At 49.8% G+C, this 25,714-nt stretch overlaps 1 protein-coding gene across 2 annotated transcripts; it reads left to right on the forward strand.

The window, feature by feature from the left end:
* Positions 1-1,365: 1,365 nt before the first annotated feature.
* Positions 1,366-25,071, forward strand: SLCO2A1 (solute carrier organic anion transporter family member 2A1). 2 transcript variants are annotated; one of them, XM_030456639.1, is made up of 14 exons: positions 1,371-1,879; positions 11,273-11,410; positions 13,340-13,502; positions 16,592-16,807; positions 17,054-17,152; positions 18,918-19,051; positions 19,850-19,931; positions 21,034-21,198; positions 21,717-21,906; positions 23,117-23,276; positions 23,605-23,774; positions 23,937-24,001; positions 24,157-24,277; positions 24,408-25,071. In XM_030456639.1, the coding sequence occupies exons 1-14, from the start codon at positions 1,790-1,792 to the stop codon at positions 24,526-24,528; spliced, it is 1,914 nt and encodes a 637-aa protein (XP_030312499.1). In that variant the 5' UTR covers positions 1,371-1,789; the 3' UTR covers positions 24,529-25,071. The 2 variants fall into 2 exon arrangements, with proteins under 2 accessions (XP_030312500.1, XP_030312499.1); XM_030456640.1 differs by lacking the exon at positions 11,273-11,410 and having other exon boundaries at positions 1,366-1,879.
* Positions 25,072-25,714: the final 643 nt, after the last annotated feature.

The raw sequence follows: 25,714 nt of genomic DNA on the forward strand, positions 1-25,714 counted from the left end.
GCTTGTCAAGTGGCATTGTGCCTCCCCCCTGGGGCTTTTCACTGGAAGGACACGAATTTGTCCATAAAAGCCTGAAGTTAAAAGCCAAAACATTTGCTGCCTGGAGGTGGTTGTTACAACAAAGCCAGCATCACCAGCCCTGCAGAATAAACTGAAAAGACAGAGCCATGAGTGAGCAGAGCAGTAGGCACTGACTGAAAATTAACTCAGAGGCACGCAGGGCTTCTTTGGGAGGATAGAAGAGCAGAGGAGCTGTTTGCTTGCTTGAGCTTTTTGAGCAGTGAGGTTGAAGCTCTCCATTGCTTGTGACTGAGTAGTGGAGAAAAGGGCCCAGCTCACGTGGTTTTCCCCCAGTTCCCCTCCCATGGGGCAAGAGGACTCTCCACTTTGCATCCTGACCCCAAATTTAGCAAATCAGGGGGTGGGAGTGGTAAAAGAAGTTGGGGGGAGAAATGGGATACTAGTTTTTGGCCCCCAGTGACCACCCACCTGTCCCTGGCAAGCAATGCTCCCAGGGAGCAGGGTTAGGAAATGGGGAAGCTGACAGCCAAAAGTAGGTGGGTTTTGGTTTTGTTTTATTGTTTGTTTGGTTTGGGGTTTTTTTTGTTTTTTGCTTTTTTGATTAGTTTTTGTTTTTAATCTTAGAAATGCTCGTTTTTGCACCCTGCCTTCAAGCCTACAGGTTGGCTCGGGGGAGGTGGGAGGATGGGAGTGCTGCGGCAGCCTCTCCCACGGGTGTCAGGCACCCTCTCGTGGCTGGTGGCAGGGCACAGATGTAGGGGGGTGTCCACGGAGCAGGGCTTCAGCTCCTTGGCATCCTACCATAGGTGTCTGTAGAGACCCACCAGCCCTCCCATGGGAATATTATTAAGGGAGCTGGAATTTGATTTCTCCAGGCTCATGACACCTCTGGGCAGGCTCCACTGTTTCCCAAGAGTTCCTCCTGCTTTTCTCTCCCAGGTTTTATGCTGAGAAAAGCATTAATTTTGACAAAGTACTTGAAGCTGTCCTTCCTCCGGTGGGATAAAGCTGCTCTTCTCATGACACTTTTCTTCCCTATGAGAAGCCTGCAAGATAAATCAGGGCTTTGCATAAACAAAGCCTCAGAGAGCTAAAAAAACCCCAACAACAACAACAAAAAAACCCACAACACCACAGCTCTCAGGAGTTTCACAGATTCTGATGTTTCCATGAGAGAAAAGAAAAAGGTTTTTTTGTTTTGTTTTATTTCCCTTTGTAACCCCTTACCCTAGGGAAGGGTTTTTCCATCTCACCACTCAATTTCCCTCCTCGGACCTCCCCAGGCAGCCAAATCTTGGTGCTTCCCTTTCCTCTCGCCCCTTCAGGGGGACTCAAATTCAAACCCCGGTTGCTTTCCCTGCAGGAATGCTGCTGTGCCGGGCCCAGAGGAGAGCTGCTGCAGGGGGAAGTGGTAGGTTGGGGTGCTGGCTGTCCCTCATGGCTGTCTGAACCCACCACAGTGCTCCCTGTCCCCAAACCGGTGGGGTTGGGCTGAACCTCTGGCTCCCACCTGCTCCACAGCACTGGTTTCCTGCGACTTTAAAGTTCCCTCGGCGCACAAAGCAAAAGAGGGAGGAGAAAAGGTTTCATCATCACTCCCAAGAGCAGACTTATAAAAACTTTGTGCTCACACTGCCTGCCTCACTCGCTGGCTTGGAGGGTTTTCGGCGCCGGACTGTGTGGACTGCTGGGTGGTGGGACAAACCAAGAGGGACAGGAGCCCACGCACAGCCCCAGATCTTTGGGGCTCCTTGAGGAAGCTTCCACCATGGGAGTTCACCCTGAAAGTAGCAAATCCCCAGTCGATGTCCCCAGAAGCTCCAGCACCTGCTCTCGGAGGATCTTCTGCAATATCAAGGTAAGCAGTGGCACCTGGGAGGGATGTGGGGATGGCGGGGAGGGAGGAGGATTTTTGGGTAGAAATCAACTCCACCGCTCCCCATGGCCCTGGCCCAAGCCCCTCGAAAAAACATTTGCCAAGATGCAAAATTTCAAACTCAGCTTCTGCATGATGTTGCTGAGACCTGTCCCACTCAGCACCCAGAAAGGTCTGTATGGGTTTTGGAATGATGTCCTCCCCATGCGTGTGGGGTGTCACTCCCCATGGAAGTGGGCAGCTCTCCGTGGGTTGAGGAGCTCAGCCCCCAGCGTCTGGTACACGGCGTGCTGCTGTTTAGGGAATGATTAACCACATCCTGGTGCCAAAAGAAAACACTGCTCAAGAATAAGAATGCTGGCTTGGTTTAAAAACCCCGGGGGAGTAGCAACATTTGGAGTGATAGGGGCGAAACCTCTGTGGGTTGAAGTGGGTTTGGTGGTGGTGGCTGCCCAGTTACTCACCTGCCCTTATTAGCAAGGTGAGAGCCATCAGCTTAAAGGTGCTCCCTGCCCGAGCTTTGGGCTCTTGAGCTCACTGCATGAGAAAACCACCCTGGCCACCTTTTAAACCCTGCTAACCACACAGTTTTTACACTTGCACCTTTTCTCTCCCCCACCCCCCTCCCCACCCCTCTTGAACAGTTTAGGCCCATTTTTGGATCGGCACCGAGGCTGCTGCTCCTGTCCCCAGGGCATCTGCCTGCCTTCGCCAGGATTCCTCTAGGTGTGTGGGGGAATTTTTGTGCCTCTCTTGGCAGCACCTCCTCATGTCAGCAGCCGGAGGTGCAGTTTTTGGGGAACGATGGCTCCCACGGGCAGAACAGCTTAGCTTGTGTTTTGCTGGCAGGGACCCCCTTGTGCTGCTGCTGCCAATCATTCCCGGCGCCAGGGTGAGATTTCCCACTCGTTATTAAATTTGTGCATGGTTTGGGGATGATAACAGCCTCACAAGGAAGGTTATGTCAGCTCTTCCTGGCTCAGCATGGTTTTAGGAGTATGCAGTCATGGTTAGTGTGTTGTGATCCAGGATGGGTTGCTCAGCTGGCACAGAGGACACCGCTGTCCTCTCCTCTTTGGGCCATGCTTGCTTGGAGTTTGTGTCTGAGCAGTAAACGTGGGCCCCAGCACTTCTGTTGGGATGCCATGGAGATGCTGTGGGTTACCATGGGGCTGTTCCCAACAGGATGCTCCTCTGAGCAGCACAGTGGGGTGTGCAGCAAAGCTTTAGGCTTGCTAGGGTTAGCGGGTGACTGCCAAGGCTGGGGACATCATCTCAGTTAATGTCTTTGAGGCCAGTGTCCCCTGAAGGTCCTCATTGCCTGGGCTGGGCTATTCCAGCAGGCGACCTGATGTCCCGTTCTGGCTGCAAGCTCCAGGAGGAAGAGATTGAGAGATTACCCTGAGTAATTTAGGGCTGTTTCTGGGTTAGCCTGACATGTCTCTGGAGGGGCCACGTGTATCTACTGCCTCCTCCTCTGGCAGAGATTTGAAAGATGGCCCTAATCCCCTCCAGGCTGCTCCAGGGATGACTGTGGCTCAGCATGAGCAAAGTCACCCCAAACCAGAGCCCTTCCTGCAGCTAATGTTCTCCCCTGGAACTCCACATACAAAAATATCCTGGAACAGAAAAAAATCTTGCCAGACTCAATACTTTCTTCAGGATGGCGAACTTATACTGATTTATTTATTAAAAACAAAAAACAAAAAACAAAAACAAAAAACAAAAAAAGCCCCAAATATTGTTAATCCATTTCTGCAGATACAGGAGTCAGGCTGGGTGCTCAGCACCCTGCACACCCCAGGTGGCTTGGACAGGGGCTTCCTCCACGACCTCCTAGGGGACATTTGGCCCAGTGATATGGTTGTGTCACTTTCCTGGTGGCAGGAGCTCTGCCTGCACCGAGCTCTTTGGGCTAGATGAAAATGTGCTTGCTGGCAGCATGCCACGTACCAGATGTGTGAGATGTACCATTGGGAGTCAAGACATCCATCCCTTGGGAGAAAATTTCTTGCTTTCAAGAGCAGATGTGTATAAATTGAGAAGCAGTGACAGCCCCCACCCTTTCCTGACCTGTTCACTCTTCCTGTGCTTGTGTTAAAAATATCTATACATTAAAAAAAAAAAAAAATAGACCTGCTGTAGGAAAGCAGCATCCCGTGTCCAGTTGTTAATCCTCTCAGCCAACCCCCAGACTGGTTGAAAATCAAAATGTTGCAGCTGATATTTCTATCCTGGGAAATGTGTTACAAATGGGTTGTCAGAGGGAAAGGTGTACAGTAAGCATCATGGTTTCCAAGGCTTTATAGCTTTTGTTTGTACCAGGAGTCCTTGGTGCTGTGAAGAGTGTGTTACATGAAGTTTTCAGCCAGCACCTAGCAGTGTTGGAAGCTGCTGGCATCATCCCACACAGAGAAAGGTGCTATAGGAGGGGTTTCAGTTACTGAAATACAGTGTCCTCATAGGACCAATGGTACTTTCTGTCCAGGATATTTCCAGTGCAACCACATCTCCTCATTGTAGCAGGTTCCAAGTCCCACTCATGAAATGGGGATTTACTTATTAAGACTCAGGTGCCAGGATTTTTCAGAGTGCTTTTTTCAGGCCTAAGGCCAGAAATAACACATTATTTTTTTCCATGCAAACCATCTTTCTCCTGCATGTTCTCTGCAGCCTGGATCTGCTATCTCCCCACATCAGTTCCCACCTTTCTCAGGTGGGTTATTAGCTCTGACCCCATTACGTTACTGTTATGATGTTATATATATATATATAAAACATGTTTGGAGATGGCTTTCCATCTTGGGGATTAGCATCAGGGGAGGGAAAGTCCTGGTGAAAAGCATCAGGTTCAGTGGTCCTGCTGGGACCTAAAGGGTGGGATGGGGCTGGCTGGCTGGTGTGAAGCCACAGCTGGGGAAGCAGAAGTGTTGGAGCTGGAGCAGGTGGTCCTGGGCAGCAATGCCCCATGGCTGTGACCAGTGGCTCCTAACCCTGCTCTGGCACAGCAGATTTTTACAGCTGATCCCTGTACCTGGCATTGATGTGGTTGGTGACAGTTCCTTGTTGCAGCTGTGGGAGCAGCTCCTGCTTTTATGTGGGTATTAAGGGCTGTGGCCAGTGCTGCTATAACACCCAACAGCAGCAAGGTGCTCTCTACCCTGATATTTGATGGCACTGCCTGGCTCAGCTGACAGAGTCTTTGCACCCTGTCTCACAGTTGCAATAAACCTTATGTTTTGGAGTGCCCTCTCGGATGTGGGAGGGTCACTTGAACCCCTCCAGAAGTTGGCTGGTTGTCTTGAATCGCTTTGGTGAGAGAAAAGAGAATGCAAAAGGGCTACAGTCTTTGGGGCTTGAGAGGCTGCTGCTGAACGCTGTCCCCTGAAAGGACATGAGAGCATCTTGGTAGTCCCATGAGGGTGGTGGAGGTGGGTGATGGTGAGCAAGGACAACCCTTGCTTTGAAGTTCACCAGAGCTTCCATGGTTGTGCTTTTGTGGGGGTTCAGTTCTGCTGCTTGGCAAAAATAATCATTTCAGAGGAGTTATCACTTTTGTGATACTTTAATTGATAGTGTATTGTTGTTCAGGATCCCCAGAAACACGATAGAGAGATGAGGTTTATAAATATCTTCTTCCTTAGCTGAGGTGGAGGTAGGAGGTGGCTTTCACCTTGTGGGCTACCTGGCATGGAAGAGGAGGACAGCAGGGAATTATTGTCACTTATATGTCAGCTGGGGGAGATTTAAAAGCCTTTGGGGTAGATTTAAATCGAGTGTCATAACTGGGGGGTGGTATGAAGTGTGAAGAAGAGGGGACAGCAGGGTCAGGAGGAGATTGTGGGCTCAGAGTGTGATAAGGCTTTAACATCCCAGGGTAAAGATGCTGAAGGCATGTGGAGTATGGTGACCAGGGGCTGCGGACCTCTTCCTGGGGAGTCTGCATGCCTTTTGCAGGACAAACAGCAGCCTTGCCTTGGGGTCTGAGGTCCCAACAGCATCAAGGCAAGTCTTTTGTCCACTCCTGGAAAAGGACTAAAGGAATTTGCTGAGGGGAGTGTATTTCAGAAGCCTGGAGATGTACCGGTTGTGCTCTCATATCCTGTCGGAAAAGATTAAGAATTGTTTTCTTATTTGTTAGCAAGAAAAGGAGATTCATCAAATCATTGGCCTAAAGACAGTATGGCTGTAGGTTTGGAGAAGGAAGCACCAAGAGGAGGCAGTGTTGATTAGGACCATTGGTTCAAGCAGGAAAATCAAGGGACATTCCAATAATTGGGCACAGTGGAAGGAGAGGTGGTGAGCTGGGTGAGCATTTGTAGCAAAGAAGAGAGCAGAGTCCTTATGAAAAGTGAGGTGGGGAGAAGGACCAGCTGTGAGTGGGTTCTTCCAACATTCATCTTGATGGTGCTGGCATCAGAAAGAAAAGACTGGATCTAGCACTGAGTTTGTGTCTGGTTTTGGTGGGATCAGGTGTGAGGAGGGAAAAACCACCTGGCCTTCACCAGCAGGATAAGGAACGAGACAGGGAAGAGCCAGATGGTAAAGCAGGTTAGAAAGCTTAATGGGATCAAGGTCTGGAAGACATGAAACAAGGTAATTTTATGAGGGGCGAGGTGGTTCAGTGCCCAAACACAACAAACAAGGAGTGGTCAGCCTAGATAAGATTATCACAAAATGGGAGGGTTGCTGATAGGGAGTGCAAGGCATGGCCAAGGCTGTGGGTGTGCAAGGAGAGAGTGTACACATGCTTGTGGGTAAGGGAAAAGGGAAGCCAAGCTGATTTCCTACCTCTTGTTTTCCTGATTTCCTACCTTCAAGGAAATCACAATGGGCTCCTGACATACCTGGGTCTGGATGTCGGAGGATGCCTGGCTGCTCAATCCCCCTGCATTTGTATGTTGCAGAGGGGCAGCAATCCTTCCCAACCCAAATTCTCCTTCCTTACTCCCATCTGCAGTGCACACCTGGATGCTAAGGCAGGGATGTGTTTCCCTGCAGCACTCTCTCAGTGGTTGCTGAGAGAAGGCTTGCAGGGAGCTTGTGAGGGTGTGGGGATACAGGGGGAGGGGGATCCCATGGGGACATTAATTGCAGAAAGAGCAAACATTGTCTTTGCACTTGACAACTGGGAACTGTAAAGCATGGATTACTTGGCAATATACAAGGCAGCATTGCAGTTAACAATCTGTTAACAATCTGGCTCTGGTTTCCTCACCCTTGTCTTCTTTCCAAGTGCAGCGTGCAGCTGGGTGCAATCTGGACCATTTTACCATGCTTGTAAATAATTTATTCCTTGTATGTACCCTGAATCTACACTCTTTCAGCTTAAAACCACCACCCCTTGTCCTACCACTACAGGCCCTGCTAAAATGTCTGTCCCAATCTTTCTTATAGTCCCCCCATCTAAGTATTGAAGGATCTCAATAAGATCTCTCTGGAGCCTTTGCTTCTCCAGGAGTGCACCAGCCACTGTGGACATGCCTGGAATCCCATAGGAAGTGTTGTCCAACCCATTGAGGGCCCAGACCCCTCTCTTCCCTGAAACAGCTGGTTTGTTCACCAAGCATTGCCCTGAGAGGGGGGCAGAGCCCACCAAACCTGGGTGAGGGGAGCAGCGTGCCCAGGAGGGACCTTCCCCTGGGTGTTGGCTTCCCTTTTAAATGAAATTCATCTTAGAAAGGAGGCAAGTGGTTTGTATAAACAGCCTGGAGTCAAGAGGGCTCAGGCACTTCTGGAGGAAATGTGGGAATGACTAAGACAGGATTTTGTTCCTGTGGGTGCATGCCTTTGGCCTCTCCGCACTGCTCCCTTTCTGCCCATGATTGCTGCTTGCCTCCAGCTCCAAAAATACAGCAGGCTCTGATAGGAGCCTCTGCTCTGGAGGGTCAGTACTGTGCACTCCTAGGAGTGTCACTGACTCCTTAACCTCCCACCATGTCTTCACTACCATTGGGCCTGCTTTGAGACACCAAAAATATCCCCCTCCAAATTAGTTTGGTCCTTCTGTGAAACTTCCTTCTTGGTTAAGTGCTGTGGTAGATGGATTAGATGGCTTGGTGGGTGGCTGGGGCCAGCACAACACATCTGGTGCTCTCTGCATCTGGGAGGGACCGAGCTGGTGCTGGTTTCCACGGACCAACAGGTTACAGGTGGTCAGCATGAACATGTAGGGGGAGAGAGGAAGAGGGACACAAACCCGTGAGGACCTGCAAGGGGACACTGGGAGAATGGTGCCCTTCATCATCTCCAGGCTCAGATCATCTTCCCAGCCAGGGCATATTGGCTGGTGCCAAGGGCAGGTGGTGCAATGGGTCCTTTGGGAAGCCCTCCAACTGAGTCTCTCTCCCAGCTATTTGCATCAAGAGCCCTCAAGGTTCAGAACATCATTATTTTAGTTAGAACTGAGCCTGCTGAATGCAGGAAAAGTCCTAAGGCACATCTCTCACCTCCAGAAAGGCAAAATGCATCTGGAAAAGCCAAGCTTCAGCTTCACAAGGCCTGGAGCAAAGGCTGCTTTGCTTTGCTCCCTCTCTCCAGAGTGGCAGCTTCTTCCCAATCATAAAAAAAAAAAAAAAAAAAAATCTCTGCCCTTCCCTCCCATGCATCTCTGCATCCGAGGGCTGAGGCTGCTGTGCAGGATTGTTGGTACCCTGGGCATCCCTCCTACTTTTCCTGCTAACCCTACTCTCTGGAGGAGAATTGGAAGGACCCCAAAGTCTTTCTCTCTCCTCATCGAGCTGTATGTCTCTCACCTTGCCTTCCCTCATGGCAGACAGCCCCAGCTTGCTTCTAGGCATCTCAGGGGCCACAGCCTCATTTTGTCCATCTTCAGGTTATCACCAATGCTTGAATCTGTCTTGGGCCACCTTCTGCCAGCTTTGCCTTCTCCTGCCTGGTTCTCTGACCACAGCTGGTCCTCTTCATCTCTAGGCCTCCATCCTCTCATGAAAAATACCCCATGCTGGTTCCCTATGGTCCTTCCATGCCTTTTCCTTCTCCCCATGCCCCACCAACCCAAGGGTTTCAAGGAGTCAGTCTCACTCATCTCTTCTTCCCTCCTGGCCAGCATCCTCTCTCTCCCCAGCACTTTCTATCTCCTTGTCTGCCCTGCGATTAGGCTGACATTTGCTGTGCTAACTTCAGCCTTGGTGATCCACCCTCTCTCCTCCTCATTGGTAAACAGCTTGGCCTCTCCTAGCACCAGCAGAGCTCTCTCTCCAGCTGCTCCACATTTTAGGCCATCCCAGCCTTCCACTGTTTAGCCAGCGCTTCCTCACTCAAATTACTTCAATGGGATCTGGCCAGAGCCCCAGGAACCAAAATTAATGTTCTCTGGCAACAAGATCCCATCATTGGTTCTCATCCTCATGGGTGTCACCTCTCTGCTCTAGAGCAGCTGGATTAATTATGGGGTGATACCAGGTCAGGAGTGGGGAAGGTGAAGGATCTGGCTGTCACCCACAGGAATGCGTGCTAGGGTGGGTTTGTGAATGTAGGAGTTGATTGCTGCAGGGGGAAGAGGTCATTCTGCTTCAAGAGTTTACTTTCAGATGTTTCACTTCCACTTTATCCCTGTCTGGGAGGGTTTCCAAAATTACACCCCACGTCATTGATCTGTGGTGTTCTGTCGGGGCAAAGTCCCAGCCTGGGACTTCATCCTCTCCTGCTTAGCTGCCATGGTGGCAGCTGTCTGCCTGACATTGGCTTGTCTGCTGCCACCCCTTCAAGATATGCCTGGGGAGTTCATGATGTCCCTGTGACCCTTCTGCCCAACTGTTTTTTAAGTCTTGCCCTTTTCTGTGGTCTCCAGGTTGTCTCCTGCCTGCCCTCACACTTCCAGGGCTCCATGTTCTTCTTCCCCTTCATCTCAGTTCTCTTCTCTCTCTCACTGCCTATCAACATCTCTCTTGCTTTTGGATACTGAGCTCTATCTTCTGGATGGTGCTAGGCTCCCTCACAGGAGAAGCTTCCCAAGAAGCCACCTTCTCGTGCAAATTCTCCTGCACTTGCTGAACCCGGGCCTGTGTCCTCCTCTGCCACCCAAAAAGCCACTCCCACCCACCTACAGCATTTACATGCTCCATGTCAAGTAGACAAATTTTGTTGTTTTGTTTTTTGTTTTGGGGTTTTTTTTTTGCTTTTGTTTTAGTTTTTTGTTTGTTTGAGGTTTTTTGGTTTTGTTTGTTTGTTTATTTTTCCAGAAAATGGGTCAGGGCTTCTGGGCACTGCCACCATTTCATACAGTTACCACTACCAAGTATCGTTGCTCTCCTAGCCAAGGACATAAGGAATTTGTCAGCCCTGCAGTACCTTTGATCCCCTATTCATCATCTTGGGCTTCCCACCATTATCTTTGTGGGACATATTTCCGGTATTCAGCAAATATTTGATTTCCTGCAAATTTAAATAATAAAAAAGACCTTTTCCCTTTCCACACACACCCCTCCCTCCAGCCCACACCCCTCCCCCTTCCCCAATTATTTTAAAATACTCTTGGCAATATGTGGACACATTCCATTCCAAGAAAAATAGAGGAAAATGATTCTGACTAAATATAGATCAAAAGACACTTTTGAGTTGCCTCTTGTGTCCCTGGCTGAGAGCACTTCCCTCTCCCAGACCACCCATGCTCTTTCCACCAGACTTCTGCCCTGCCCCATAAACTCTCTGTGTGCTGCTCTCTGCCTCCCTTTGCTTAGGGTTCTGGCTCATCTCTCAGCCTGGACCAGAGGAAAAAAATGCCATTTTTAGAATTCTACAAAAGCTTTCCAGCCATGAGACTATGTTGTGCATATTTCATCCTTTCCCTCTGGGGCTTTTAAAGACCTTTTTTTACTTTTGCTTGCAACACCCCTTGGAGCAGGTTCTGTTCATTGGCTTCACAGCTGAGGAAATTCAAGGGGCTGATTGGAAATACTGGATCTCAGGTAGTCCAAAGCAGCACAGCTCAATTTCAGCTGCCACACGGCAGCTCTAACACGGCCTCGGGAGCACCTACCAAGTCTCTGCAAAGTCTGTCTAGTTGCTTTATCTTTATACAGCTACCAATGCAACAGGTCACAAAATCTGGTTTGAGTTTGAAAGGAGCTTAAAGACCATCTAGTTCCAACCCCCCTGTCATGGGCACGGACATTTCCAACTAAACCAGATTGGTCCAAATCCCATCCAACCTGGCCTTGAACACTGAACTAGGAGGAAGCAACCACAGCTTCTCTGGACAACCTGTTCCTGAGTCCTCTGTAGGCTGGACAGTTGCTCTTGAGGGTTGCACGTGGGCTGCTGCTGTGCAAATAGTAATTAGTAAAGCAGAGAAAAGACAGCAGGGCACTAACTGGGATGGAATTGTTGGGTTTTTTTTTTTTTTGCCTGCAGGTGTTTGTGCTGTGCCACGGGCTTCTCCAGCTCTCCCAGCTCCTCTACAGTGCCAACTTCAAGAGCAGCCTCACCACCATTGAGAAGCGCTTTGGGCTCTCCAGCCTCTCTTCAGGTTTCATCTCTAGCTTGCATGAGGTAAATGGGTGAGATGCTTGTGTGTGAGCGCCAAGAAGTGGCCAGAATGCAGGGAGGACCTTCCAGAATAGGGTCTCAGGGTTTGCACACTCACTTGGCCATACCTGTATGTGCTGGATGAAGTGTAGCAAGACGAAACTCTTATAGGGCGCAGCGCTTCAAGGTCCAACCAGGTCTTCCAGCAGAGACTCACGAACAGTGCTCCAAGCCTGTAGCCCTCAGGGTTGACTAGCCTGGATTAGCGCTGTTGCTCCGAGAGCAACTGACCTCTCTGCTGGCTTGCTCAGGACTGAGCTGAGCCTGTGCTTCAAGACTCACCTTTTAACGGCCCCCTAATCCTGCTCATGCGCAGTGGGGGCCCACCCTAATTAGCCACAGGTGGGCTTAACACAAGCTCATGCCACTCCCTGGCAATAAGTGGCACCTGGTTGCCTCATTTCACTACAATGAAGCATCTGTGGCTGGACATTTGGACACTTCAGCAGACCTTGTTCCTGCTGTACCACATGCTGGGAGGTTGAATATAGGGTTATGTAATGAGGATGCGTCCTTGGAGAAGGCAGCAGCAAAAAATAGGTTGCTTCAGAGGAGACCACTCCACCCTGGGATGCCATGCATCTCCAGCAGAGACATGACTGGGAGACAGGAAACATTCTTACAGATTTTGCAAAGAAAAACATTTTATTAAGAGTAGTATCCACAAACAACAGCTCTGTGAGCATGTTCCAGTGTAGGTGTCTGTTTCTCATTGGCATTAGGAGTGATCCCGGACTGAGACATTCCAAGTTTTCTTTAAAAGGAGATCCTGGCCAGCAGTGACTCCAAGATCTAGCCCTTTTCTCCAGTGGTCCCAGCTCCTGATGGCCCTGTGGCAAAGGACTGACTTTCACTGGCATCATGTTGCTGAGCTGGATGTGGCTTTTCTAGTTACCATTTTCTAATCACTTCACTGGACTAAGTTTTGAAGGTTGCATTGTCATGACTTGTGTCATTTCTAGTAGCTCTTCAAGGTCAGCCAGGAAAAGACCTGCTGGCAGTGGCTTTCTTTTGATGGCACAAAGAAGTGCTTGGTGGCAGCCCACCTTGCATACAGCTGGTCTTCTGGTGTGGGATCCACCACCAAAATACTGGGCACTGGGAATCCTCCAAGGTCCCTGGGGAAGGAGATGCCCAGGTCTTACCACAACCAGCACATTCATCTGGGGTTAAAAGGAATGATACAAAGACAACTGAGACCAGTAAAAAGCTTCCCACTGGTTGTTGCTAGGTCCAAAACCATGCAAAGGAAACCTAGCATGTAGAGTTGTAGTATTGCTTATCTTGAATTGGCATCATTAAAGCCCTGCACACTATCCCACCACTCACTGGAGAGACACATCTGCCACCTGTGTGCTCACCTGCTAGATAAATTATACTTATGAGCCTTACTGCCTGGAAAAGTAATACCAAAGCAATCATTGGGTCTGTTACTGCAAGGATGTACGGAGGAAAGGGTTAGAACAGGACAAATGTCATCCTGCTCAAGAATAACAATTTCTCTGTTTTATGAGAGATGTTCCTGTGCTTTGCTTGAGCTCTGTGGGAGCTGCTCTGCCTGCCCAGGACCACAGTCTTTTCTCCTTGATGGATGCAGCAATTCCAAGAGCAAAAAACCACAGAGACAAACAAGGGAGCCCATGTAAACATAAATAAAGAAGTATTTTTAAATATACGCTGCAAGGTTAGGATAATGTTTTGCTTCTCCCAGGCTGACAAAACCCATTTAGTGGTACTTCTATGGTGTCTATTCACTCAGCTGAGCAAGCTGCATGCTTTCGTATCTTTTTAGCTTGAACTTATCTGCCCTTGCAAATGTCCCAGAGTCACAAACATTTGCAATGAGTTGGACTTAGCAACAACATTCTCCCCGTTTTGCTGTGCCCTTCCTAGATTGGCAATGTGGTCCTCATCATCTTCGTCAGCTACTTTGGCAGCCGAATTCACCGCCCGCGGGTGATTGGTGCAGGGGGGCTGCTGCTGGCCCTGGGAGCCTTCCTGGTCACCCTGCCCCACTTCTTATCTGACCCCTATGAATACACCAGGCTGAGTGTCGGTAAGTGTCTCCACCCTTAGTGCCAGAAGCACTCCCACCCCAAAACTAACTCCAGTTGCTCTGGGTTGTTTTACCCCTGCCTTCCCTAAATGAAGGGTAGTATCTAGAAATTTAAATTAAGGCCAAGTTGGATGGGGCCTTGGGCAACCTGGTCTAGAGGGAGGTTCCTGTCCATGCAGGGGTGCTGATGATCTTTAAGGTCCCTTCCAAACCCAACCATTCCATGATTCTATGAAATGTTGTGTTTGGAGGGAAAGACCTAAGGCAAAGATTTGCTATTTTAAGCCTGACTTCAGGCTTAAATATAGGCAAAACTATAGTTTCACCATCCCTCCTGGATGCAACAGTTGCATATGGCATCCATGTCCCCTCTGCCTCTTCAGAGGCCCCTCATGACCTTTCAGCCATGGATTCTGGTGCCGAGTGCCATGGCCATGGTGAAGTGTCTGAACTCCCAAAGGCTTTGGAGCAAGCGGTCTATGTTTCCGCTTCAGCAGCCAGGGTCTCTACTTCCTGGGCTGCCAGGATATCTCACCCTCCCACCCATACACAAGGAGATTGCTGCAGGTCTGGGCCCCCTGCAATATCCAGTGTCCCACATGGATGTGCCACCCTGTGAATATTTGTAAGGAGGCTTCATGGTCAGTGAGAGAGAATATCCTTCCACACGGATGAAAGGACTCAAGCACATACCCTATGAGGAGAGGCTGAGGGAGCTGGGGCTGTTCAGCCTAAAGAAGAGGCGGCTCAGGGGAGACCTCATCACTCTCTACAACTCCCTGAAAGGAGGTTGTAGCCGGGTGGGCGTTGGTCTCTTTTCCCAGATGACTTTCAACAAGACAAGAGGACACAGTCTTAAGTTGTGCCAGGGGAAGTTTAGGTTAGATATTAGAAAGAATTTCTTTACGGAGAGGGTGATCAAGCATTGGAATGGGCTGCCCAGGGAAGTAGTGGATTCTCCGTCCCTGGAGATATTTAAAAAGAGACTGGATGTGGCACTCAGTGCCATGGTCTAGCAACCGCAACGGTGGTTCAAGGGTTGGACTCAATGATCTCTGAGGTCCCTTCCAACCCAGCCAATTCTGTGATTCTGTGAAACATACTTGAAAAATAACTGTCTAGCTACCTTAATATCTAGTATTCTAGGAGGTTCAACAAGGCCAGGTGTTGGGTCCTGCACTTCGGCCACAAGAACCCCAGGCAATGCTCCAGGCCTGGGGCAGAGTGGCTGGAAAGCTGTCAGGCAGAAAATGACTTGGAGGTGCTGGTGGCTGAATATGAACCAGCAGTGCCCCAGGTGGCCAAAAAGGTCACCAGCATCCTGGCTTGTATAAGCTCTAGGGTGGTCAGCAGGACCAGGACAGGGATTGTCCCCCTGTGCTGAGCATGGGTGAGTCCACACCTTGAATTCTAGGCTCAGTTCTGGGCCCCTCAGGACCAGGACACTGAGGGGCTGGAGTGTGTCCAGAGAAGGGAAATGGAACCGGGGATGGGTCTGGAGCATAAGTCTGACCAGGAGCAGCTGAGGGACCTGTGGCTGATAAGAAGGCTTCAAAGCATGGTCTGGATGTGTGTGGAAAGCTCTGCACCTCTACTAAGCAGATGCCTTCTCCTGGAGAGGCTTTGAGCCCTGTGCATGTCATGTTAGCCCAATCCTCTGGGCTCAGGGGGCCTTGGCTGGGCCATGGTGGCCTTAGGCTTGCTCCCCTAGTTAGAGCCTGACTGTGCCACAGTGTGTCGGGAAGCAAACCCCCAGATAGAGGGACAGCAAGGACAGAGCCACTATCAAGTGCCTTGACAGTCTCAGTGCCCTCCACAGGGTTAGAGATCCTCTTGCTGTGCTCTCCCATACCAGCTCTGGTAAATCTGCCAGCAACTCAGCTGATCTGCAAGGCCAGATCCCTTGAAATGTTATTTAAACTGATGGCCCAGCATGGGCACAGGACATGCCAGCTCTCAGGCAGGACTGTGAAGCCCAGTGGTCTGCTGGCTCAAAGCTGCCTCTCTGATACTCAGCCCTGAACAGCTCCGTTTTTGAGCTTCATGGGCCAAGTTTTCTGGCAGTTTAAGCTTACACATCAGATTATGAAACTGGTCAGGCTTTGGGACAGGAGCTGCTCTTACTGTGAAGGAAACAATTTGAAGGAACAGGTATCATCCTGCTCCCCCGCTCGGAGCCATCTGTGGCCTGGCTCTTGCAGTCTATGAAGCTGTTCCAGTCCTGGTTGGAGTTCACATGGCGATCTTGAGCAGAGTGAAGACATCCCCAGGTCCAGATGGTGTAAAGAATTAAGAAAGAGGAGTAAAAAGAAGTAAGAAAAGGAGACTCCTTCTGTCTGGCAACACAGCCCTTTTGACAATGCTGTTTTGAATGGATTTTCGTGGTGACCTGCTATTAGGAATGTGCTGCCACGCCACCCCAGTGAGAACCCCAAATCACCTGAGAGAAATTTTGGGGTTTGTTTTGTTTCTTTTTTGCTCAGAAATGTAGAAAATCCACAGTGATTACGTTGTGTAGAAAACTCACAGTTAGTAGGATAATGAGAAAGATGTGGTAGGAATGTTGATCCAATTACAAATAATAAAAATACAGAAAAAAAGTAAAAGCCAGGGTGGGAAGAGCTACCATGGAAAGACCAGGGCTTCCTCTCTTTGCTGCGTACCACCTTCAGTTTGCATGAAAAACAGTTTTTCTTTCCATTAGTGAGTAGGTAGGCTTTTCCACTGGCTTTCACACCATCTCTCCAAAGGTTTCTGTTGGCTGGGTCCAGTCTTGCTGCAGCTTTTTCTCTTCTGCTGACAGTTCAAAAGGATCTTTCCAGAGCTGCTCTGCAGGGTTGACCCTTTGCTTCCTTCTTCTCTGCTCAGCCTGTCTTGAAAAGTTTGATAAAATCCCAACCTAGCTGTTTGCTGCAGTGCCGTATCCCAAAGGAAAGAAAAGATAAGGAGAGTTACTAAATAGAATGAGCAATCTGTCTGCAACCTGACCATGTGTGCCTCCCTGCAAACCTGGGATATTCCCAGTATTTAGGGATGGAGGAGGCAGGGGACATGCCTGGTGTTGTAACATTCATTCTTCTCTCTTTCAGGCAACAAGAGCCATGCCCAGGCTGAACTCTGCTATGCAGAGAACAAATCTGTTTGCCCAAACACCACCCAGGACCCCCAGAGGGAGGCCAGCAGCATATGGGCCATGATGGTGATCGCCCAGCTGCTGGCTGGAATCGGGACAGTTCCCATCCAGCCCTTTGGCATCTCCTATGTAGATGACTTTGCAGAAGCAAACAACTCCCCCCTGTATGTTGGTAAGTGGGATTGTTGCTGCAGGTTGTGTTGTTTCCTCCAGACTTTAGAGGTTCCCACCTGTTAAGAAGTGTTCATGTGGAGGGGAACCTGTGGAGATGGGTTGAGCAGCCTAGGGGACTGATGTTTTATCTCCTTTTCACACTGTAACATCATTCCTGCCTCAAGTGGGAAGACAGAAGTGAATCATCTGTGGTAGCTCTGTTGTTCCCCACTCACGCTGCCTCCCTCTTCTTCTGTATTTTCAGCCATCCTCTTCGCCATCGCTCTGTTTGGCCCTGCTTTTGGATACCTGCTGGGATCTGTGGTCCTGCGGCTCTTTGTGGATATCGGAAGAGTTGACATCAGTGAGTACTTCTCAAGTAGTGATGGTCCTCCTAAAAGCATTCTGTGAGTCAGAAGGTCACTCTGAGATGACTGTTAGCAGAAGCCACACATCCCATGATCCACAGAACCTGCTTCCCTGGAAAGATCTGACCTGCAATATGATCTCTAGTGCACTTCTCCATTCCATCTGCCTCTGAAGAAGGTTACGGATGGTTTGGAGACCACCACTGATGCAGAGCTCTGGGGACATTCTGATGTCCTACTCATTGTCTCACTGGTGGTCATTGCTGGGGTCTGCCCACTGCCACCATGCCAAGGAAGTAACACTCTACCCCAGTGGTGGAGAGGACCATCCTGGGATGGAGAAGACAACCATTGCCCTACGGGTGCTTGAATCTGCCCATTCTCCTCCTCACTGCATTTCACCACCATCTGCAAAGAAAAGGACCAAGCCAACACCACCACAGGGCTTATTGACTTTATCCCCAGTATCTGTGCTTATTATTTCTGGTAACTTAATCACTAAAGAATTCTTCCCAGCTCCATCCCTAATGTGGCTTTTCCTGTGTTTCCTCAGAGAGAGCAGAGCTCTCCTGACATTTTTGTCTGGTGCCTGATAAGAATAATAAATGAACCTTGGGGCAGGAAATGGCAAAAAGCCTTGGCTCGCTCCCCACAGGGGCAGACAGATTTAGCCACCTCTCCCTAGTGGCTCCAAGATGAAGTCCAAGCTCTGGAGTGGAGTGCTCCTGTTTGGGGAAGTCGGGTAATTGTTTGGGTGGGGTGTGGGCTCCTCTCCTGCCACACCCTGGCACAGGGCTCCCTCCTGCAGGCTGCTGTTGGGGCCTTTCACAGCCACCACATCCCGGCCTTGGGGAGATGTGGTCCCCATGCCAAGCCAAGTGATCATTCAACCTCCTGTGAGCATGGCTTGGGCCAGCTGAAGGACATCTGCACTGGAGATGGAGTGGCTCTCACCTTCTCCTCCTTTTCCAGAGAAGGCGCCTAGAGTTCCATCCACTCGGAAACCAGGCTTGCTGGCAGAGCTCTTCTGCTGGCACAGGTCCTGCTCTTGAGCTCTGCAAGCAGAGTCACCAAATCTTGAACAATAGAGAGCAATTTATTTTTTTTTTTCCAGGAAGTGTCTTTGCCCTTTCCCGGTCCCTTTCCTGGCTCTGCAGGCAGTGTGGTCCAAACCCACCACACGCTCTGGGCAGAGAAGGATGAAGTCAGGCCCCTGATCTCTAGTTGGCTCAGTAGAAAAGAGCTGAACCTCTGCCACCAGAATTTGATGCTGACCAAACCCACCCTACAGCCATTTAGGAGGGTCAGCACAGTTTGGATGGGAGCAGTGGGGCAGGATGCTGGCCAGGGGAAAGGAGGTCAAACATGGCCAGGGCTGGTCATGCTGTCAGCACTGGTGGGAACTCCCACTCCCCATCCATATGCTCTTCCATACCAGTGGAGAAACCCTTGGACTGTGCCCACATGAACCTTTTGCACTCCACTCGTTCATATTTGCATGGACATTGGGTGCTGAGCCCCTGGCCCACATTGCCCAGAGAAGCTGTGGCTGCCACATCCCTGGAAATGTTGAAGGTCAGGTTGGATGGGGCTTGGAGCAACCTGAACTAGTGGGAGGTGTCCCTGCCTGTCAGGAGATTGGAACTGGATGATCTCTAAAGTCCATTCCAACCCAAACCATTCCATGGTTCTATGATTTGCCCCTTTCACCCTTACACTTGCAGGAGCAGAGCTCTTATGGTGGGTACTTGTGTCTTGCAGCTACAGTGACCCTGACTCCAAAGGACCAGCGGTGGATTGGAGCCTGGTGGCTGGGACTGCTGATCTCCTCAGGCTGCCTAGTGCTCACATCCATTCCTTATTTCTTTTTCCCTCGGTATATGTTGAAAGGAGAGGTGAGAGAACTCTGAAGGACCAAAGTATCTTGATGCTAGGGCTGTGCTCAGGGAGGGAATACCTGTCTATAGAGGAGAGAGGTGGGAGGGAGCTGGGGGGATGAAGGGAGCCCAGCAACCCTTCTCAGATGTGCTTATAGCTTCTAACAAGTGACAAGTCTTCCAAACAAGCTCTGAGCTTCTAATACATGAAGGACCAGACTCTTCACTTCCTCACCACTAGCTGGGAAGCCAGAATCACCCCAGTTCAGCAGATCAAAACCAGATGTCATCCTTCCCTCATGTGGCTGTATCCACAGCACCTGTTGGGAAGGTTTTGAGAGGATCTTCTCCTTCCCTGAGGCAGGGTGATGGCTGGGTGGCTTCATGGGGTTCCTGCATGCAGTCCTCCTTGGTTTAGTTCTACTAGTTTAGTTTAAAAAAATAGTTGTTTAGTTTTATTTTGAAGTTGTCTAATAATGGATTCTTTAAGGGTCAAAACAAAACCCAAAATATTTCATAGTTATGGCTAGAAGACTCAGCAGACTTGAGTTGATTGGTCTTCAGATTTTATTTTCAGACTTTTAAAAGTATTAATTAAATATTTAAAAAGAGACCTTGCCAGGGCTCAGGAGAGTAAAGCAGTCCCCAAGCAAGACAGGCTTTTGTCTTGCAGCTCTGCTCAATGGCTATGAGGATTTTTGAGACAATTCACTGGCAGGAGAACTGTCAGGCTTGGCTGAGGGACAAAGACGTAGGAGACAGACCCTGCTCTTCTTGAGCCTTCTCATCAAAGTCTGCTCTTCTCTCCCTCCCCAGGATCCCAACAGAGAGGCTGGAATGCTCAGGAAGATGGAGAAGGGGATGGCTGAAGAAACCTCCTTGTTGGAATTTATAAAAAGTAAAGAGCATTTACAGGCGAGGGTGAATGGGGATGTCAAGCCATGCTGGGTGGGTGGAGACGACCACACCAGCATGCTCCAGCTGCTGCTGGGAGCCTTTGAGTCTCTCCACCATGTTGTGTGGAGGTGCCAGGGCTGACTCAGGGATCTCAAGGGTTGTAACTTTCCTAGAGATCAGGGGAAGATGGACACAGCCTCCTCCTTGCTATAAGACAGTGGTGCTGAGGTCTGTGAGGCCTGAATCGTTTCTGAAAATTGGTTTGAGGATCTTAAAATAGCACAAGCATGCTGGAAAAGCTATGGCATGAGCATAGCTGGGTGGTTTAACCCACAGCTCCAGGAGAGCACATGGAGCTGCTGGTGCCACCAGCCACCACTTTGAGAAGGTCACTGCATTGCAGCTTACACTGCTTTGTTTATCTGTGGCTGGAATTGGCTTGGATAGGTATGTCACTGATGAGAGAGAGCAGATTAATGACTTTTCTTTTTTAGCTCTATGATGACTTCTTTCCAGCTAAAGCCCCTCCCTCCTTCCCACTCCATCCATAGCAGTCATATCCTGGAGCTGTCAGCTCCTCTTCTCCTTCTCACTGGGCTTTGATGAATGATGCTGAATGTCCCCAGCATTCTCTGCTGGAAGGGGAAAACTAGTTAGAGGCCAAATAAACAGAGCTGGTCCTGAGAAGCCTGGAGTCAATCCACCCCTGCCAAAAGGCCAAAGGGACATGATGTCCCACCAGAAAAATACATGTTGTTCCACCAAGGGCAGGAGCCAGGCCCATGAACAGCTGGCAGGGCTCTCCTGGAACCCCCAGGGCTTGGTCTGTACCACCCAAGGGCATGGGCCCTGCTCCAGAAAAACAAAGGCACATGGAGAGCTGGGAGTTTGGGCAGCATGGGGGTGGCCTCCACCTTGCTTCTCAGGGTGCTTGGGCCATGGTCCTGACAGCTGCCTGGCCAGATTAGGATGTCTACCCTTCCATTTTCCCATGGGCTTAGACATCTCCTGTATTAGCTGACTGGGAACAGTCTCAGGGTGGAGGGGTTTTTTCACTGTACAAATTGCTGATGTGAGCAGCTAAAATAACAATTTCTCCATAGGATTCCCAAAGATCTTCCTCAAGCTGCTTCTCAACCCCCTCTTCATCCTTCTGGTGCTGGCTCAGTGCAGCTTCTCCTCAGTCATTGCAGGCTTGGCCACATTCCTCAACAAGTTCCTGGAGAAGCAGTATGGTGCCTCCTCCTCCTATGCCAACTTCCTAATAGGTGAGCACAGCCAAGGTGAAAATCAGTTATGGAAAATCAGGAGTAAATAGGTGAGCAACAGAGGGTGAAAAATATCCATCAGCAGGGAGCTTTCTGTCTGGATGCCCTGGGCTTTTTAGTTCCAAGGGAGGAAGTCACTGGGACCTCATTTTCAGATGAGACCTAGGGATCACCTCGAGATGGTTGATGGCTTTCCTGACCTGAAAGGGCAGGTTGTCTTGCAGTGTCTTGGAGACAGACTGCATTTATTCACTGGCTCTTGCGGGCCAGCAAACACTTTCATTGAAAATGCATAGCCCCAGCACAATGGTGAAGCAGGTCTGGATCACTCTGATGCTCAAAGAAGGGGCAAGCTATTACATCTCAAGCTTGATCTTGAATCTCTCATAGATACCAGCTGCCTTAGGTTTAGGTCTTCTTGGATAATAGTGGGGTCTGGGAGTTCCCAAACCACCACAAAGCCTCAGAGAGCTGCTTGGCAGGCAGGACCCCCAGCTAATGCCTTTGTTCCTCTGCAGGAGCTGTGAACTTGCCAGCAGCAGCACTTGGGATGCTCTTAGGAGGAATCATCATGAAACGCTTTGCCTTCTCTCTCCGGGCCATCCCCCGGTTTGCTGTGGTCGTGCTCGTTTTCTCCATCCTCATCTGCCTGCCCATTTTCTTCATGGGCTGCTCCACAGGACGCGTCAATGGGATCTATCCCCCCAGGTAACAAAAGCCTTGGGGTTGTTTCCAGATTCTTGGTTTTCCAGCTCTTGACCTGATTACCCATGGGATGGGATAAGTGCAGAAAAAAAGAGGCAGTAGACATCACCACTCTACTGCTTGCTCTTTGATCCCACTGCCTGAAGGAGATTTAAGCTCTGTGTGGCACAGAAAGCTTGGGAAGATGTTTACTCCTGATTTTCCACACCAGTGGAGCAGGGGAGCTATTTCACCCTGGATTTCTAGGGGAAAATCAATAGTATTAACAGCTGTGTCTGCATCAGACATAGGCACCACATGCAGTTTTGGGTTTTGGGTTTTTTTTGCTGGACATCACCTTTCTCCTCAGCTGGGTGGAAACTTGGAAACTTCTTAGCTTTTGCCATGTCTTTTGAAAATAAAAATGATATTTAGACTTCATCCCAGACCTGCTGTCAAGCCATCATGCTCATTTGCCAGAGAACTGCTGACAAGGATCTTTTGTGCAAATGTTTGCCCTTGCCAGCCATAAGCCCTCCTGTCCCAAGGATACAGTGGAGGGATGAGGGAAACCTCTCCCCATGCTACAGCAACAGTGCAGAAGAGGTAACTGTGGGCTACGTGGATGGTTGAACATGAGCTCTGTCCCATCCCACCATGCCCAAGTGTCAGCATCCCACAGGAGACAGACTGTGCCACTCCAGCAGATGAACTCCCTTAGGTAGTGAGGCAAGATACAGATAACTGGGTTTGTCCACTTGACTTCCATGCTGTGTCAGGCTTATTTGGAACCAAGCTTACTTCCAGTTTCTGTCTGAATGGAGTTTCCAGCTTGGGCTGTTCACACATCTGTTTGTACAGCTTTGGATGGAGCCCAGTGAGGTTTTTCCAGGCATTTGGCTGATTAGTTTTTCAGCTGGAGGGGGTGGAATGGGGGTGGGTAGGAATAATGTGTGAGTACTTGTTTGCAGACATAACATAATTAGTGTTAAGTTCACTTGCAGAGGTACCTGCAGGGGATCAGGGGCTGGCAGGAAGCCAGCCTGCTGCTGGCAGTGTTCCAGTGCAAATATGAATGGGGAAACTGGTTCACTAATAAAGGGGATTTTTCTTCTTCCTGTCCTTTTTCTTTAATTTTTTTAAACACTTTTTTTCTCCTCCTTTTTTTCTTTTTCTTCTTCTTTCATATTTTTTCTTTTTTTTTTTTTTTTTTTTTTTTTTTTTTTTTTGGCAGTACATTGAGTTCCCAGCTGCAGGTTAAGATGCCAGGTGGGTGCCACTGCTCCGAGCATGTCTTCCACCCAGTGTGTGGAGAAAACAACGTGGAGTACATCTCCCCCTGCTTCGCTGGCTGCACAAACAGCACCGCAAATTCTTCCACCCCCAAGCAAGTGGTGAGTAGGATGAGTGAGCTGCAGAGCTCAGGGCACCTGGCTTGCTGGTGATAGTGGAAGCTGCAGGAACCTGAAAAATCTAATGAGGTAGTTGAACCTTTTTGAGGCAGAGATGTCTATCACAGGAGCTGAAGTCCTGAGAAGGTGTAGTGGAGACTTGCTGTAATGCCCTGAGGGTCTGGTGGAGAAATGGGGATGGTGGCACATCCCATTGCTGGATGCTGATGGTCTCATCAGTCTTCTGCAAAGGGATGTGTTCTGGTGCATCATGGAAAACCCTTCTCTTAGCTTTGGGAGTTTTACGTTTTGTTGGGTTTTTTTCTAACAGATCTACAAGAACTGTTCTCTGATCCCTGCTGGGAATGGACTGTCCTCTGCCAAGACAGGCTCCTGTCCTGTCAGCTGCTCCCACATGCTCCTACCCTCCATATTCCTCATCTCCTTTGCTGCCCTGGTAGCCTGCCTGTCCCACAACCCCCTTTACATGATGGTTTTACGGTAAGCAATGGGCAGGGGAGATCACAAGGCACTGTAGGAAGAGTGATGTGGTGGGTTCCCCATGCTGACATCAATGAGGCTTCTTAAACATGCAACCAGGCAAGGATGCTTGGCCAAAAACTGACACATCAGCTCTGACCTCCCATGGCTTCTCCTTTGCAGGGTAGTGAACCAGGATGAGAAGTCATTTGCCATCGGAGTCCAGTTCTTACTAATGAGGCTGTTGGGTGAGTGTCCATCTCCTGATGAGGCTGGGGGAGGCAGGAGGGTGCTTAGAGGCTTTCTTGAGACCTAGGAGGTTTTGAAACTTCTTGGGTACAGCAGGCAAAGCCTTTAGGCAGAGCAGGACAGGCAGTGTGACTCCATCTGCTCTTCTCCAAAGCCTGGCTGCCAGCTCCAGCCATGTTTGGTGCCCTCATTGACTCCTCCTGCATCTACTGGCAGAAGCAGTGCACCCAGCGCCGGTTCTGTGCCTACTACAACAATGACTTCCTCCGCAACAGGTGCCCCTGCCATGTACCCCCCTGTCCTCCCCAAGGAAAGAAGGACCATGGGGATGGTCCCCAGCTCAGCCCAGTGCCAGCTGGAGGTGCCACCTCCAGATGCAGCATCTCACTGCTTGTCTCCTGACAGATACCTGGGGCTGCAGGTGGGCTACAAGGTGGTGGGCACCATCCTCCTCGCCCTCATCAGCTGGAAGGTGAAGAGGAGCAAAGAGTACAATGTGCAGGAGAAAGCAGAGGGGCTGGTGTAGCCTACCCAAGGACTGACTCTGCACTCCACCTTTAACCACTGCCAGTACTTTGTCTTTTTTGGGTTTGTTTTTTCCACCTTAGCAGCTCCAAGATCCTCTCCTGCAGCCACCACCGTGCTCCTAGTAAGGGACCCTCCATGCCAGCCCCATCCTGGGACAAGCTCCTCCCCGGCTCTCCAGCCACACCTTCCCTTTTTTCTGGGGAGCAAGCAGCTTCCCACCAGCTGGAGCAAGAAGCAAGATGGCTGGAGTGCAGCCAGAGAAGTGCCTGCCATGGGCAATGGTCCCTGCTCTGGAACGAGGTCTCCAGTTGGGTAATGTCATCCCCACTGGGACAGGAACAGGAGAGAAGGCTGCCAATTCTGTGGGGCTGTCCTGTGCCCCCCTTGCCTGTACCCCTCACAGAGGTCAGCGTCGACAATGCACATATTTTGTGACAAGTTATGACTAGGGGGTTTATTGCAGAACATTTTTGAGGTTTGTTGCTTTTTTTTTTTTTTTTTTTTTTTTAATTTTAATATAAAATAAAGGTCACTTTTTCCAGCTGCTGTGCTTTGCTCATCTCCCCCGTCTCACCCCAAAGCTGTCTCAGTCAGCAAGGTAGCAAGGATGTCTGCAGGTTGCATCCTGCTGGGTGCATCACTCACTAGAAAAAGAGAGGGAGGTTTGCACAGGACACCATGTTGGGAGTGTTGATCTGGCTGAAGGTAGGAAGGCTCTGCCAAGGGACCTGCACAGGCTGGATTGATGGGATGAGGCCAGCTGTGGGAAGTTCAACAAGGCCAAGTTCTGGGTCTTGCACTTGAGTCACAACAAATCCTGGCAACAGTGCAGAGTGGCTGTAAATGACCTGGGGGGTGTTGGTTGATAGCAGCTGCATATGAGCCAGGGTGTGCCCAGGTGGCCAAGAAGGCCACCAGCATCTTGGCAAGGGTTGGAAGGAAGAATTGCCAATTGTAAATGAAGATTAGGTTCGTAACTATCTGAAGAACCTGAAAGTGTACAAGTCCACGGGACCTGGTGGGATACACCCATGGGTACTGAGGGAACTTGCAGATGTGGTCCCCTACCACATCTTGGAGACATCCTGGTCTCCAAGACGGTAAAGCATGGGTTTGACAGATGGAGCACTCAGTGGATTAAGAACTGGCTCAATGGCTGCACTCAAAGAGTGGCTGTCAATGGG

Source organism: Calypte anna, chromosome 9 (genome assembly GCF_003957555.1).
Source record: "Calypte anna isolate BGI_N300 chromosome 9, bCalAnn1_v1.p, whole genome shotgun sequence".
In the NCBI taxonomy this organism is placed as follows: Eukaryota; Metazoa; Chordata; class Aves; order Apodiformes; family Trochilidae; genus Calypte; species Calypte anna.